The sequence below is a fragment of the Mobula hypostoma genome, chromosome 23 (assembly GCF_963921235.1).
Source record: "Mobula hypostoma chromosome 23, sMobHyp1.1, whole genome shotgun sequence".
Classification (NCBI taxonomy): Eukaryota; Metazoa; Chordata; class Chondrichthyes; order Myliobatiformes; family Myliobatidae; genus Mobula; species Mobula hypostoma.
Genome location: NC_086119.1, coordinates 30,460,275 through 30,477,990, shown reverse-complemented (window position 1 = coordinate 30,477,990; position 17,716 = coordinate 30,460,275). Strand labels below are relative to the sequence as shown.

Sequence of the window (17,716 nt, the reverse complement as noted above, 5' to 3'; positions counted from 1 at the left end):
CTGGTAAAAGAAAATCCTCTCCCTCTTCCTCTATTCCCCACTCTGACGTTCCACCTCTTCTCAGCTACCTGTCACCATCACTTTCCCCTGGGCCCTGACCTCCTTCCCTTTCTCCTATGGTCCACTCTCCTCTCCTATCAGATTCCTTCTTCTCCAGCACTTGACCTGTCCCACCCACTTGGCTTCATCTATCACCTTCCGGCTAGCCTCCTTCCCCCTTCCTTCTCAGTGCCCAAAATGTCAGCTGTTCATTCACTAAACGAGGACTGAGTGTCCTCATAATCTAATAATCTAATTTCCACGGATGCTGCCTGACCTGCTGAGTTCCTCCAGCATTTCGTATGTGTTGCTATTAGTGTGCTAAGTTCAGCTTTGCCAGGAGTGATTGGGGCACAGACAATGACGTTTTGATCTAAATGTTCTTGCAATCTGATGTTAAATTTTCTGTAATTTATTGGAATGGGTCATTAAATTTTAGGAACTCATTAAATTCATATGACAAAGATTTTGGACTAATACGGCTAAAGATAATCATGAGAATACAGAATGCATTAGGAAGATGGAGAGGGAAATTAAAAGGCCTTTAAGTGATTTGTGACAAGGCTAACTATATAAAAGGAAACAAAAGACTTTTGTATGCATATATAAAGTAAAAGAATAATTAGCTTGCAATTAGGGCCATTAAGGTGTGAAAGGAGAGATTTAACTATAGTGGCTATATAGAAAATTTCAACCTTAGTTGAATGGTTGCTATTTTTAAATATTTTAAATAATTTTTTAATGACACTTTCAGTTCCTGTCTTAATCTCAGGTTGCAGTCCCATTCTTTATCTTGCTCTTTGTAACACTCTGGTGCTTTGCATGGTACACAGACTGTGGTCCCAGGGCTGAGGCTGCCCATTGAATCAGAGTGCTAAAATGCATCATTATGGCATTATATAGAATGATGCATTGCCACCAGTATTGCTGTGTGGGGGAGCTGACAGGAGTCCCTGCCCTGCCCACTTGCTTGCACCAGTCTGTTGTACTTTGTACCATTCTGCCGGTTTACAAAGTCCCTGTATTTATTGTTGTGTTCATTATTACTGCGTATGCTGTTTTACCCCGTGAGCTTTGTATGAACAAGGAATTTCATTGCACACTGGTATGCATAAAAATAACCTAATCTGAAGGTGAATCTGAAGCTGGGCGACTGCTCAGCTCCCCCTCGTCCTCGAGTCTTAGAGTGCTACAGCATCCCAGCTGGACCATACCTATCCATACCCTTCCTATCCATGTACTTATCTAAACTTCCTTTAAATATTGCATTGAACCCTAGGGAGAAATTATTAGAAGTTAGAGAAATCTGATTTTAATTCTACTTCCCATTCTGACATGTTGATTCATGGCCTCCTCTACTACCAGGATGAGGCTACCCTCAGGTTGGAAGAGCAACACCTCATATTCTGTCTGGATAGCCTCCAGACCGATAGCATGAACCTCTATTTCTCTAACTTTTGGTAATTTTCTCCCCTCCCCCTTCTCTCTTTTTCCATTTCCCACTCTGGCTCCCCTCTTACCCCTTTTCTTCTGCTCACCTGCCCATCACCTCCCTCTGGTGCCCTTCCTCCTTCCCTTTCTCCCAAGGTCCACTCTCTCCTCTCCTATCAGGTTCCTTCTTCTTCAGCATTTTACCTTTCCCACCTATCACCTTTCAGCTTCTTACTTCATCTCCCCTCTCCCACCTGCCTAGCCTCTCCTAACTTAGCTTCATCCATCACCTGATAACTGCCAGTTAGTACTCCTGCTCCCCACCCCCACATTCTTATGCTGACTTCTTTTCCCTTCCTTTCCAGTCCTGATGAAGGACCTCGGCCCAAAACGTCAACTGTTTATTCCTTTTCATAGATGCTGTCTGACCTGCTGAGTTCCTCCAACGTTTTGTGCTTGTTACCTAAATTTGGTTTGCTCCATTAAAGGGCCAGCAATGATACAATGAATCAGATGCTCTACATTTGAGTTATAAAGTTCTATTGTTCTCTTAGACACAAGGATAGCATTCACTGCTGAAGGAGCCATACACTAATGAGAAACAAGAGAAAATCTACAGATGCTGGAAATCCAAGCAACAAATACAAAGTTCTGGAGGAACTCAGCAAGCCAGGCAGCATCTATGGAAAAGAGTACAGTCGACGTTTTGGGCCGAGACCCTTCGGCAGGACTGGGGAAATAAAGAATGAGGAGTAGATTTGAAAGGTGGTGGGAGGGGAGAGAGAAAGGCCAGGTGATAGGTGAAACTTGGAGGGGGAGGGATGGAGCAAAGAGCTGGGAAGTTGATTGGTGAAAGAGACAGACGGCCATGGAAGAAAGAAAAGCGGGGGGGGGGGACCGCCAGAGGGAGGCGATGGGTGGGCAAGGAGGCAAGGTGAAAGAGGGAAAAGGGGATGGGAAATGGTGACGGAGGGGGGGGCGGGAGGCATTATCAGAAGAGAGAAATCGATGTTCACACCTTCAGATTGGAGGCTACCCAAACAGAATGTAAAGTGTTGCTCCTCCAACCAGAGTGTGGCCTCATCACGACAGTGAAGGCGGCAATGGATGGACATATACTCTAATGAGAGTTACTTTACTCTCTTGTGCCTATACTCCAACAAGCGTCAAGATTTTGAGAGAGGTGGGAAGATTAAATGCTTAGAAATTACAATGAGGCACACTAGAATGTGTAATAATACTTAAATTTTTTTGGGCTTATGAAATAGCTATCACACTACAATTTCGGTCACAATCTCCTGCCTATTAAATAGTGAGCAAATAAAGCCAGCAGACTGTATCTAATAACTGATTATAAACCTACCTTTCCAGTCCAGGTAACTCCTTTAAATATGCAGAAGTAAACAATAACCCAGGCAAGGGCAAGGAGACCAAAAATTTCCCAGCGTATATTTCCAAGGTTATCCAGACCACTTGTCTTCTGAAGAACCTGGTAACTAAACAAACGAGGCAAAGATAATGCAATTTCAGCGGTCACAATTCATTTACAAGTAGATTTTTCTTCTCCTTTGCTGGTAATGACAATAAGCAGAAACCGAGATGAGAAAAGATAGTTGAAGCAGAACTGAAATGAAGCACAACAAAGGAAAACAAGTAAAACGAATTGGGGTTGTCCAGACTTCTCAATGTTTTACACAAATTACCGCAGGGACTTGAAGTAATCTTGAACTAGCGGAATATAGAAGAAATCAGACTGAACTCTGTGATGAGGGAGGGATCAATGGTGACATTTTTGTGCATTGGAAACTATCTGTATTTTCATTTAGGTATTAAACTTGCATTTTATGAATAATGAATTGTCAATATGTCAGATGGCGAAATGGAATGTTCCAAAGTGAATGCCATAGACAAAGAGAACTGCAGAAGATGTTGCTTGCCACGTTTCCTTGTGGACTCCAAACCATTTACTGGCAGCAAGAAATGTAAAAGCTTCTGGCTTTTTAGCTTGTGCTTTTAGTTCTTTCATTGTCTTCCGGAAGATAACAATAAAAAAAGATTGATGCTTTAAAGCTGAGTAATCATCATGAATAACCTCGTTGAAAATAAAAGTGGAAACAGTACTTAAATAGAAGGACAGGGAATCTCTTTGTGGTCATCAAAATTACATTTGTGTCTTAATATTTCAATTTGAAAAAGATAGAAGTATAGCAGTGATAATTGTGATTAATTGTTAATGAGTTATTTCTTTTTCTTAAACGTTGATCATTCATGACTGACTAAAGCAAAATGGAAGCCAATGATGATTACAAATTTATACACAAAACACATACAGAGTAATGGGAGCATTCATTGCTAGACTTTAGGAACAGCACTTTCAGTTAAATACCATTCATCAGATAATTGATCAGGGAAGGAAGTCAGTCACTCTTACCTGTTCTAATATGTGTGGGATAGTTCTCAAATGAATCTGAATGCAACACTCCACTAATCAACCTAGCAAATTACTAGATTAAGGTGCAAATAGGGATGAGCAAGAATTACTGCCATTGATAACAATAAGTAAGCGCATAAAAAAACTGGAAATTTTCTAATGAAGGATTGCGATCCGAAACAACAACTGTTTATTCATTTTTAAATTATGAGGACTGCGTGTCCTCATAATCTAAAGATGCTGCCTGACCCGTTCCTCCAGCATTTTGTGTGTGTTGCAATGGAAACCTCCTTATAAAGATAGGATTAAGATGGGGATCTTTGGACGTGACGAAGGTACTGTGGTGTTGATTCAGGATTAATACAGGCAAGGAAGATCCTTTATTTGTTCCTGAGATGTATGTAACACTACTGTTGCTATATTTATTGTATACCTCTAGCTCCCTGAGAAGGTAGGGATTAAGTTTTTTGACTTCTCTCAATGTTTTGTACAAATTAATGACTTTCTAGGCCACTTTAATGGCTCTTGAGAACCAAGCATATTCTGAAGATTAAGTTGGTACTTAAGACTGCTTCCTTCCGCATGATGTAACAGCATATCATATGGAAGTTACTATTTGTTGGCGCTCAGTTCTAACATGGTCAATAGGTTATTGTTGTGGCAACAAATTTCACTAATTCACATCCAACTCTCACCCTAACAGGTTTGGTGTTACTGTGGGATTCATGTGTTCTCAAAATACATATACAAGGTTCCTTCCAATAACTTTTCCACTACTGATGTCAGGCTCACTGGCTTATAATTTCCTGGTTTATTTTTAGACCCTTCCTTAAACAGCGGAACAACTTTGGTTATCCTCCAATCCTCTGGTACTTCACCTGTCACTGAGGATGATCTCTGCTAGGGCTCCTGCAGTTTCTGCATTTGCCTTCCACAGGGTCTGAGGGAACACCTTGCCAGGCCCTGGGGATTTATCCACCCTGATTTGCCTCAGGCAGTAAACAGCCCGTCCTCTGTAATCTGTACAGGCTGCATGAACTCACTGTTGCTTTGCCTCACTTCTACAGATTCTGTGCCCAACTCCTGTTCTCTTTTAACAATGGACAAAATATTTCTCTCCAACGCAGAAAAAACTAAAGAGAGTTAACACGAAAGCTACAAAACAGACAAATAATTACTTTAGTCAGAGGGTGGTAAATCTGTGGAATTTGTTGCCACAAGTGGCTGTGGAGGCGAAGTCACTGGGTGCATTTAAGGCAGAGATAGATAGGTTCTTGATTAGCCAGGGCATCAAAGAGTATGGGGTGAAAGCAGGGGAGTGGGGATGACTGGAAGAATTGGATCAGCCCATGATTGAATGGAGGAGCAGACTTAATGGGCCAAATGGCCTTCTTCTGCTCCTATATCTTATGGTCTTAATACAAAGTTAGACCAAATAAGGGCTTTTTGTAAGTCACATACAAATTTGTTCAAATATAAATGTTCATTTTAATTAAAATTAATTATTAAGTCTGAGTTAAAGGTGGATAAATAAAGGTGCAAATTCTAGTTTTCCCATCATGAGTAATTGGACAAGAAGTTCCAATGGCATTCGGAATCCATAAAATGATAACTGCAGGAACTATGATGCTGAGTTTGCAGATTACTCTCTTGAACTCTGGATTCAGGCATGTTGTTGCATCGATGGTGACTGACTGTCCCCTTCCATAGGAATGGGTAGCTGGCCACCATTTTGTTCAGTAGGTAGAAGGGAGCAGTAATGGATTCACAGATATTAGACGTTTTCCATCTGGCCCATATACAACAGGGACAGTCAAGATACCTGAGCTAATATATGGTTAACCATCTATAAGTAGATGGTTTTGAGAGATCACTACTGTTAATTCACTTAACAGTGGATCCAGCCCCCAGTACTCCCCTAGCTCCTGAACGTTTACAGAAAATATTAACTCTTGGTGTGAGGAATCCTTGGCCTTATCCTGCAACTCTCCTCCATCTATCTCGTGCCCTTTCAAGTTGATGGGTGCGGGGGGTTGCCACTCCTCAAACGAATTGTTTTCCTAGGGACCGAGGATGTCTTGCTTCTGCTTGGGCTTTGTGGGTCCTGAAGTTCATGAAACTGAAATAGGATAAGGCAGGAAATGGCTGAAAGGAGGGCGAACGGGTAGATTGTGAGGTCTGCACACCCTCTGTCCTCTTGCGCACTTCTCTGCGTTCCTGAGGCAAAGTGTCAAGGTGCTCAGTACATTCTCTAAAGCCCCTTCCCCACAATGTGTGGGCGTGAGTAAGATGTTTCTAAGAGACTAAAGGAATGTACATCTTCAAAACAGATTTTGAAGTATCCTTCACTGTTTTCTCTGTTTGCCTGGCAATGTCCTCCTATGGCAGAGCACAGAACATTGGGTTTGTTTTGATGATAGTATGTAATGACATGGCCTGCCCTATATGCAACTGAATGAGTGTAACTAGGATCTCAACACTGGGAAGTGTGGCCTGGGGGTGAATATTGGCACTGCTTCTCTGAATTAATGACCTTATCGCTGATTTCTTTTGTTGTAGGCAGACCTGATTTCCAAGTAATTTCTTCCTCCTCCCCTCCCCCCAGTAGCCCTTTAATTCTCATTATCCCTGTCTGGCAGTGCTGATGTTGTGCTTATCAAGAGCACATGCTGGGCTGATGCTCAGCACGGACGTTTTTGTTTGCACTTGCACACTCCAGGACGGTGGCGTCCCGTTTGTGGTTCCTTCCAGTTTCAAGGATGCAACCCGGCTGACGGGTGGATGTTTAAAAAGGTGCCTGTTCGTGGTGGCACATGCTCAGTGGAAGGGTTCATTTTGGGGGACGTGGGAGAGTGCTGGCTCCTGGAAAGCGGTTAGCTGATTTGTTGTGCAATGTCATTGTGAGCTTTTTGTGATGAATGTATTTGTGGACATCTATGCTTGTGAAGAAGGACATGAATTCCTGTATTTTGGTTTTTGTGTAAATGTCCAGGCTTGTGATAACAACTCCCCTGCATTCCAAAGAACAGACTATCCTTTTCTCCGAGACGAAGGAGATCCCTACCTGAAGGTTCATTTGGTGTAAGTGAGGAAGGGAAGAGGGGTGCGGTGAGGTATCACTTCAAAGCTGCAGTCCCAAAGAGTTGATGGCATATGTTTGCAATTTTTTTTTTCATCATTTTTGTTATTTTTGCCATTTTTTGCACTGTGAATGTTTTTTGTACTTTTTCTAAAAGTTTTCACCTCTGGCACACCTCAAGCACCTTTGTTCTGAATGTGCTATTGTGGCTTGCTGTCTGGTTTTGAAAGTCCACACTCTCATAAGAGCATGCGACCTTCACCAAAACCCAACAGTGCAACACAGGTCTAAGCTCATGACCTTCAAATGATACAAATTAGTTTGAATAGATAAAGTGATTGGTCTCTCTCTCTCTCTGGCTGTCCATCCCATAGGATGATGACGGTTCCTTTCAGTCAGTTAGTGGGGTTTGATATGTGCGTCCTGGAGTGGCTGTACAGGCCGACCCTTGACAGGCACTGCTTGCCACATACTTGGCAGGTGAGGCCTGGTGGGGCAGCAGGGGCAGAAGCTCTGTTGTGGCACTTCCTGAGCCTCTCCTCTGTTGCCTCGTTGAGCTTGCTCTCAGCAGCGTCCACACCTTTTCCGATGGCGTCCCTCCTCTGTGAGTGATCTTGAGCCAGGTCCTCCCATGTTGATGGGGCAATGTCAGCTTTCTTGAGGCTTCTGTGCGGAGCATCCTTGTACCGTAGTCGCTGGCCTCCTCATTTCGGGTATCACTGGACAGTTGACCGTACAAGATGTCCTTGGGCAGTCTTCCGTCAGGCATTTTGACAACATGTCCTGCTCAGCTTAGTTGGGCTGATATCACCAAGGTTGAAACTGCTGGCATTCCGGCTCGAGAGAGAACCCTGGTATTGGAGACCTTGTCTCGCCAGGTGATCTTCATCAGAGAACATAGGTGATGCTGCTGCAGTTGGTCAAGCTGGCGTAAGTGTCTCTGATATGGGCACCATGTCTCACATCCGTATAACAAGGTTGATATGACAACGGCCCTGTATACCTTGCAGTTGGTGGCCAACCTGATGTTCTGTGATCAAACTTGATCTTTCAGCTGACCAAAGACAAAGCAGGCTTTTCTGGTTCTTGACTCAATCTCTACATCCAGAGAAGCTGAGGATGTTATTATGCTGCCCAGGTAGCAAAACTTGTTGACAACATTGAGACGAGTGTCATCATGAGGACAGTTGGTTCTTCGTAGCTTGAGCCAGGAGCTGGTTGGTACAAAACTTCCATCTTTTTCAGGCTGATTGTCAGTCAGAAGCTTTTGGCTGCACTGGAAAAGCGACTGGTGATCTCCTGCAAGTCTTCGAGAGAGTGGGCAACCAGTGCACAGTCATCAGCAAACTGTAGCTCATGCATCACAATGTCCCTGACTTCTGTTTTTGCTGTCAGTCTTGCGAGGTTGAGGAGCCCGCCATCAGACCTTGTTTGTAGGAAGACCCCTAACTTCAGGTCTGATGTGGCATCCTGAAGAACAACAGCGAAGAATAATCCAAACAGAGTAGGAGCCAGAACACAACCCTGTTTTACGCTGTTGCTGATGGAAAATGGGTCTGACAACTCATCACACATGTTGATGCGGCCTTCCATGCCTTCGTGGAACTGACGGATGATGTTGGTTAGGCGTGTGGGGCAACTGAATTTGGTAGGAGCTTCCACAGGCCATCTCTTCCGACAGTGTCAAACGCTTTGGTTAGATCAACAATGTGACATAGAGACTTCCCTGCTGCTCAACACATTTCTCTTGGAGCTGCCTCAGTGTACTACGGCCTGTTTGAAAACCACACTGGCTTCCTGGAAGGATGTTGACACTGATGTTGGACACCAAGCGTCTAAGGATGATCAACGCGAGGCATTTTCCCGCAACTGACAGAAGAGAGATGCCACGGTAATTGTTGCAGTCTCTCTTGTTTCCCTTGTTCTTGTAGATGGTCACGGTTGATGCGTCTTTGAAGTCTTGTGGTAGTTCTGCAGCTCCCCACAACTTTGTGAACAGCTGGTGCAGGTATGATGTCAGTGTGTGACCACCATACTGGTAGACCTCGGCTGCGATACTGTCAAGCCCTGGTGCTTTGTTGGGTTTTAGCTGTTTGATGGCTTTGATGACCTCGTGAAGAGTAGGGGGAGCATCTAGCTCGAGCAGTATGGTTCGAGGGTGTACTCTGCCCAGTGCTTCATCGGTGATGGTTCCTGGTCTGTTCAGCAGTTCATGGAAATGTTCTTGCCATCTTTTCATATGCTCTGACTTCACAGTGAGGATGGATGTACTGTCCTTGCTCAGCAGTTGTGAGGTGCCTTGTTTTGATGGACCATACACAACCTTGATTGCTTCATAGAAGCTCTTGAGTCATTATAGTCAGCAAAGGCTTGTAACTCCTTGGCCTTGTTCACCCACCACTGGTCTTCCATAGCTCTGAGCTGCCTCTGCAAAGTTAATTTTACACTCAAAAAGGCATGTTTTTTTGGAACTTGAGTTCAGGGCAACAGCACACTCATGGTGTTTCAATTTGGTGGTGTTCAGCCTTTTGGGTGGTTTGGCAGCATTCAGTCTGTGTGGAGGTTTCATCGATACATAGATCCTACCACACCATTTGAGGATCAGTTGAGCATTCAGCTCCACGCTCAACTCTGGTGATACGAACGTCAGAGGTGTCTCGTTGTTGGGTGATGACGTAGTCAATGAGATGCCAGCTTTTAGATCGTGAATGCATCCATGTGCATTTGAGCTTGTCTGGCAATCTGAACAGTGTGTTATTAATGCACAGTTTGAATTCTGTGCACATCGAGAGGAGTAGTAGACCATTACCATTACTGTTGCCAACCCCTTGGCATCCAATCATACCAGGCCACACAGTGGACTCCTTGCCAACCCGAGCATTAAAGTCTCCCAGCAACAGCAGCTTATCGGAAGTTGCCACACTACTGATGGTGGTTTTCAGCTCACTGTAGAGTGCCTCCTTGACTTCACTGGGATTAGTCAGAGTTGGGGCGTAAACGATGACTATGGTGAGGTGGCATTTTCCTTGCAGAGGTGTACGCAAGGTCTGGATTCGGTCATTTACTGCAACAGGCAGGGCTGGTAGCTTTTCTGTGAGACAGTTCTTGATAGCCAAGCACACACCAGATTCTCTTTGTTCTTCTTCGGGCCTGCCAGACCAGAAGAATGTGTACCCTCCTTTCTCTTCACAAAGTGCGCCCTCTCCAGCGAGTCGGGACTCCTGGAGAGCTGCAATGTCCACTCTGTAGTCCTTGAGCACACGAGCAACAAGTGCAGTGTGTCTCTCTGGGTGATCTGAGTTAACATTGTCCAACAGAGTTCATATGTTCCATGAGGCGATGATCAGATTCTGCTTGTGATTCTTACCGCTAGAGTTGGACAACCCACCAGACGCTGCAGACTGGCCAGGTTGGTGTGAGCAGGCTTTGTTTGAGCCATCTTTTCTAGGCCCTTCCCTGATTATAGGGTGAGCCGTGCCTCCCTAAACAGGGCTGCTCGGACGCAGAGGGTGCTGCCTCACCAGATCTCCGCTCTGTAATCCATGTGCAACCACTCTCCCCCTGCTGCCTGCACGCAGACCTGTGACTATGGCTCCCAGCTGGCCAAGCCTACTGTTTCACCACTTGTCCGTCGCTACAGGACTCGGCTGTGTTGAGGATACCCCACTCCTCAGAAAGGAACAGCGTGTGCGTGAATGGATTTTAGGTGAGTAGGGGGTTGCACAGGTCCTGACCCACCCTCTTGACATCCTGTCCCAGATCCAGTGTCATGGTGGGGTCCAAGATGGCTGGGGGAAGTTCTGTTGCAGTGAATGGCCAGACTAAGCTTCGATGCAAGGGATGCCCTTTCTGCGCTTCACGGCACGTGTTTGCTAGATGGCCATTGACCCTACGAGAGGGTTCATCCGCCCTTTGACAGGTCTTGTTTTTCATCCTGCAGGGTGTCTAGCCACCCTCCTCACCAGGCAAGCCTGGCGGAGGAGCCGATTTAATCGCCAACCACCCGACCATGAGACAGGCAGTACTGGGTTCCAAACTGACTGGGGTCGAGAAGTGAGGAAATTGAGGATCCAATTGCACAAGGAGATATTGAGGCTAAGGTCTTGAAGCATATTGATTAGTTTCAAGGGGATGATTAGTATTGGATGCTGAGCTGTAGTCGATAAAGAGGTTCCAGGGTAGAGTGAAGACCCAATGAATTGGCATCTGCTATTCACTTGTGCTGGTAGGCAAAATGGCATGGATCTAAGTCACTTCTCAGGCAGGAGTTGATGTGTTTCATCACCAATTTCTGAAAACATTTCTTCACTTTGGATGTAAATGTTACTGGACAATAATCATTGAGGAAGGTTACCATGTTCTTCTTCGGCACTGGTATAATTGAAGCCTACTTGAAGCAGGCGGGTACCTCAGACTGGCTGGTGAAGCGAGCGCTTATAGAGTGGTGAAGACTCCAGCCAGTTGATCAGCACAGGTCTTTAGTACTTGACTAGGTACCTCACCTGGGCTGGATTCTTTCCATGAATTCACCCTTCTGAAGGATGCTTTCATGTTGGCCTCAGACACTGAAATCACAGGATCATCGGAGGCTGTGGGAGTTTGTGAAGATTCTTCCATGTTTTGACTGTCAAAGTAAGCATAGAAGACGCTGAGTTTGTCTGGAAGCAAAGCCCTGCTGTCATCTATGTCACTCGATTTCACTTTGTAAGAGGTATTAGCATTCAAGCCCTGCCACAGTTGTTGAGCATCCTTCATTGATTCAGGTTTAGTCCTGAATTATCACTTTACCTTGAGATGGCTTTTCAGAGATTGCACCCGGACCTCTTGTATCTTACTGGGTCGCCAGACCTGAATGCCGCTGATGTCTCCCTCAGCAGATTGCAGACCTCATGGTTCATCCAGGGCTTCTGGTTGGGGAAAACTCTGAATGATTTTGGGGGGACATGCTTGCCTACGACTGTTTTTATGAAGTCTGTGACAACCGTGGTGTATTCATTCGGAACTACTGGTAAGTCCTTGTACACAACCCGGTCCACTGACTCGAAGAAATCCGGTAGGCACTCCTCTGCCTTTTGTGATCACCATCTTGTTTTCCTAATCGCTGGAGTCTTGCTCTTTGGCCTCTGCCTGTGTGCAGGTAGGAGAAGGATGGCCAAGTGATCCGATTTCCCATAATGCTGTCTGGGCGTGGAAGAGTAGGCATTCCTTATCGTACTATAGCAGTGGTCTAGTGTGTTGGGATCTTTGGTGTTCCAGGTCATATGCTGGGCATAACTGGGCAGAAATTTCTTCAGACAAGCCTGAATGAAGTCGCTGACTATGATTTGAAATGCGTCATGATCTACTGTTTCTTGTTCGGTGATGGCAGCGCGCAATATCTCAAGTGCCTGATTACAGTCAGTCGATGGTGGTACGTAAACTGTGTTCAAGATGCTGGGTCAAGTGGGTCTCATTCCTCTGTGTTTCAGCATGGCTTTGAGCTGCCCCAGCCATGGTGATGTACCTTCATCCTCTTAAAGGTGCTGTACCTGCTTGCTGGAGAGTTATGTCCGCTAGTCGTTCAGAAGATCATGAAATCTGTAGTTCATTACGTCAGTTCAAAACTACGTTGCTTAAGGGGAAATTACATGCTGCAAATTGCAGTGAAAGTCATTCAAAAGATGTATATTGAGATGTTTTGTCAGCAACCCACAGAACTTAGCCATGGTTCAACGGCGACATCTTACAAAAAATTTGCTGGAGGACAATATTGTTGATGGTTCTTTCATATTCAAATGTGAAATTTTGAAGAAATTAAGATACTGTGTTAAAAGCATGACTGAAGTCTATTTGAATGGGCAGCTGTGTTAGCTGCAACTGAAAAATTAACATGGCAGTGGACATTAAACTTGTATAAATATCTGTTACAGTCTGGATAATTTTCTAGACTTGGTCACTGTAAGAAAAGACATGTCCATCGGGGATTCAGTGGCAATAGTTAACTATTTGGGTGTCGTTGGAAATTGTACCAGCTATGAACAACACTTTCCTGATCCTCCAATAGCTTTACACGAGCATGTCGCCAGACATATAACAGTCTAAACCATAGATCATATTTTAAAAAATGAAAATGGACATTTATGCAGGAAAATAATCCTTTAAAAATATCCCAAAATAGTTGTGTTTTTTTTCAGAACAACAAAGCAAGGTATTTAGAATTTCCATTTGTGGAAAGAATTAGGACAGAGCCATCTGTTTCATGGTGTATGGTCTTCCATGGAATCCCATTCTGTGGCAGTGATTGTATTAGTGGATCCCAAGAACTAATAGCTTAATAATACATGATTTATGCAAACTAAACTAATCAGCACGAGTAGGGTGGGAGCAGAACTTTAGGTGGGCCTGGACTTTCACACAGGCTGTGAGCTCTTACCTGCCTGTGTCATTTGTCATTGACAACTTCTTCATTCAGAAGTTACCTCTTGAATATTTACTTTGTCTGGTCATTTACAGTGAAGAGCACAGCCCTGCAGAGAGTTGTAGAACAGAGGGAGCTTAGGGTACAGTTACACTGGGTAAGGCAAGGAACAAGGGAATGTCTCTGATCTTAAATTAGTGGTGTCAGGAGAAAGGGAGAGGAAAGGCTTCTAATTCTTTCCTTTACAATGTTTGCTCAGCATAGAATTTGAGTGAGCTGTGGAGAAGAGGGGTTACTGGGATGCTGGGGGAAGCATTCTTTTTCTCCTTAGCATCGTACTTAGTCCACTTCCTTCCCAATAGTACAAACTTGCAGCAGCTACCTGTTGCTTGCAACACGGGAAACTTCTTGGTCTCATTTACATATTCAAATAACCAGACTGCCTCCTAGTAGCTGTTTAGCTGCCCACTTCTTGATGGAATTGGTTGATGTGGAGGCAGATTGGGGTTCTTTGGTATTTTACAGTATTGTTCCCCATCCTCTCCTACCTCAATCTCTCAACACCCCCCACCCACACCCGATCCTCCCATATCCCTATCCATCGAGAACCTCTTTCTCACTAAGCCAGACTATAATTAGAAAACAGGTTTTTAATTGTTTCTCTTTCCCATAGAGATGCAGCATAATATGCAACAGCTAGCTCCTGCCCATTGGCAGATCAGCCACTGTAATTTATTGTCCCAAGGAAAGCCTGACTCAAATTTCAAGTAACGCTGGCAACAGCTGCAGTGTATCAGTTTTCTTTTTAGCATTTTAGATTCAACTGGCCGTGGTTACACACCACACTGTTTGTTACAAACAGCCCTCAAGCCAAAATGGCAAAATGGCAAAATGGCATTGAACTGGCAGGTAATTAGATTCTGAAAAGCTGTTTTTTCCAGAACGTTTTATTTAAAACATAAGACCTTGATGCAGAATTAGGCCATTTGGCCTATCAAGTCTGCTCCGCCATTTGATCATGGCTAGTTCATATCCCTCTCAACCTCATTCTCCTGCCTCTCCTGGTAACCTTTCATGCCATGACTTATCGAGAAGCTATCAACTTCTGCCTTAAATACACCCAATGACCTGGCATCCACAGTCACCTGTGGCAACCGACTCCACAGAGTCAACACCCTCTGGCTAAAGAAATTCCTCCTCTTCTGTGTTCTAAATGGACGTCCTTTCATTCTGAGGTTGTATCCTCTGGTCCTCGACTTGTCCACTATGGCAAACATCCTCTCCTCATACTGTCTATCTAGGCCTTTCAACATTCAATAGGCTTCAAAGAGATACCCCGGCATTCTTCTAAATCAAATCCTCCTCATTGACAAACCTTTCAATCCCAGAATTATTCTCATGAACCTCCTTTGAACCCTCTCCAATGTCAGCATGTCCTTAGATAAGGAGCCCAAAACTGCTCACGATACTCGAAGTGAGTCCTCATCAGTGCCTTATGAAGCTTCAACATTACATCCCTGATTTTACTTTCTAATCCTTTTGAAACGAATGCTAACAGGAGGAGAAGATGGTGGTGTGATGCAGCTTGTGCGGCCACTCCGGTGAATGATATCTGTAAGTTGTCCAGTAGGATGCCATGCACAATCCTGATTTGATGGAGACAGACGTGAGAGAACGGAGGAACATCTGGAGAAACTTCTGAAATGCCTTTTTCGCTGCCGCTGCTACCGTGTGATTCAGAATCTCCAGAAGGGAAGGCCCCGATTCCTCAGCTTTGCTTGTTGCTCGGCGGCTGGGACGGGGTCGAAGTGCTCGGCGGCTGGGACGGGGTCGAAGTGCTCAGCAGAGATGACACTTGGTGCTCGGTGTCGAAGGGCTGGTTGGAGGCTCGAAGTTTTCGGATGGACTCATAGTCAGCTGTGGTTGGGTGCTTCCAATGCATCGACAGTTGTCGGCGCCTGGAGGTTTATGGCAGGGAGAGTTTCTCCTTCTGCCACCTGCTATTGGGAGTCGATCGGAACTTTGAGACTTGTTTTTTACCATGCCCATGGTCTGCTCTTTATCAAATTATGGTATTGCTTTGCACTGCTGTAACTATATGTTATAATTATGTGGTCTTGTCAGTGTTAGTCTTTGGTTTTCCTGTTTTTTTTTGTGATATCACTCTGGAGGAACATTGTATCATTTTTTAATACAAGCATGCATTTCTAAATGACAATAAACAAGGACTGAGTGTCCTCATAATCTAAACATCATATTTGCCTTCCTCACCACCCACTCAATCTGCAAAAGTTCACATTTGGGAAATCCTGTATGAGGACTCCCAAGTCCCTTTGCACTTCAGATTTTTGAATTTTCTCCCTGTTTAGAAAATGGTCTGCACTTTTATTCCTTCTACAAAAGTGCATGACCATATACTTCATTTCTTGTAATACCGAAATGTCTTGAAATGTCTTTCTTGTAATACCATGGGCTTTTATCTTGCTAAGCTGCTTCATATGTCGTACCTTGTCAAAGGCCTTTTGAAAATCCAAGTACTGTTGCACAATCAAAGTGAATTAGGAGAAAATGGGGAATTAACGGTCGGGACCCAACATTCACCAATGCTTCTTTGTCTATCCTGCTTGTTACTTCCTCACAGAATTCCGATTTGTCAGATCAAGATTTTCCCTTAAGGAAACCATGCTGACTTTGGCTCATTTTATTACATGTTTCCCAGTACCCCGAAGACTCCAATGTCTTCTCAACCGCTGCGGTTAGGTGAAATAGCCCATAATTTCCTTTCTTCTTCCTCTTTTCCTTCTTGAAGAGTGGAGTCACACTTACAATTTTGCACTCCTTCAGAACCAAGTCAGAATCTATTGATTTTTACAAGATCATTACTAGTACTCCACAATCTTTTCAGTCACCTCTTTCAGAAACCTCAAGTGTAGTCCATCTGGTCCAGGTGACTTTATCTACCTTCAGACCTTTCAGCTTCCTAAGCACTTTCTCCTTACTAATAGCAACTGCACTCATTTCTGTCCCCTGACAGTCTCAAATTTCCAGTATATGGCGAGTGTCTTCCACAGTGAAGACTCATGCAAATACTTATTCAGTTCATCCACCATTTTCTTGTCTCCCATTACTACTTCTTCACCTTCATTTTCCAGTGGTCTGATATCTACTCTTACCTCTCTTTTACACTTCATACATATCTGAAAAAAGTTTTGATATTCTCTTTGATATTATAAGCTAGCTTACTTTCATATTTCATCATTTTGCTCCTTATGGCTTTTTAGTTGCTTCTGTTGGTTTTTAAAAGTTTCCCAAACCGCTGACTTCTAATTTTTGCTCTGTATGTTGGCTTTTGCTCTTTTGCTTTTATATTGGCTTTGACTTCCCTTATCAGATATGGTTGTGTCATCCTCCCTTTAGAACACTTCTTCTTTGGGATGTATCTACCTGGCAGCTTCTAAATTGCCCCTAGAAACTCCAGCCACTGTTGCTCTGCTGTTATTCTTACTGTTGTGACGCCAAACAAAGCTATTGGACGATTGATGCTAATGAGAGAGATAAGAGAGACAATGGAGAAACATTCAAAATGCTAGTAAGAGAGAAGAGAGGGATTAACGGAAAAGAAACGCAATTCAGAATATTGACAGACTGGTTACTTTGAACCTGAACTGTTTGAAGTTTGATGGACAGGTGATACCCCAGCAGGGGTATAAAAAGAGCAGGTTCGCTAAGGCACGCGACACCACGACACCACAAGACAACGAGACCCTGGAAAGAGCGATGTGCCCCCACAAGTGGTGAGAGTTTGGAGGTCCGGTTCACGGGAACCGACCAGAGGCTCACAGGGTGTAAAGGTACGATCAGTGGGAACCTGGGGTGTGTGTCCGCCCTTGCCTGGGTGCCGGGTTCACTGCGGAAGAACGATCGTATCCGGAACAGAGGGGTCACAGTTGGTGACCACAGCGGGATAGAAGACATAAAAGGGTTGGCCCGAAACCAACTGCGAAGACATCAAAGGTCTGCCTGATCCAAATTGCATATCTCTCTCTCTCTCTCTCTCTCCCCTCCCCCCCCTCCCTCCCTCCCCCCCCCCAATGGTACCACAACAGCGATTACTGCGAACTGCACTAAACTGAACTGAACTCTGCGTCACTTAAGACGGGTCATTTTACACCTAGACTGCGATAGAGCTTGGTTGATTCCTATTACCCTGGTTCTGTGTATATGTGTGTATTATCATTGCTAACCTGTCACATTTATATGCTTATGATTAGAGTATTGTATTACTTAGTTCTTCAATAAAACTTTATTAGTTCCTAGTAATCCAGACTCCAACGAGTGT

At 44.3% G+C, this 17,716-nt stretch overlaps 1 protein-coding gene across 3 annotated transcripts in view; it reads right to left on the bottom strand.

Annotated features, from left to right (window-relative positions):
* Positions 1 to 17,716, bottom strand: part of si:ch211-283g2.1 (sodium- and chloride-dependent GABA transporter ine) — a 131,676-nt gene that overhangs the window by 45,441 nt on the left and 68,519 nt on the right. For all 3 annotated transcript variants that reach the window (XM_063031308.1, XM_063031307.1, XM_063031309.1), the window contains exon 4: positions 2,834 to 2,966. In XM_063031308.1, coding sequence (XP_062887378.1) covers positions 2,834 to 2,966 — 133 coding nt within the window. The remainder of the gene's footprint in view (positions 1 to 2,833; positions 2,967 to 17,716) is intronic.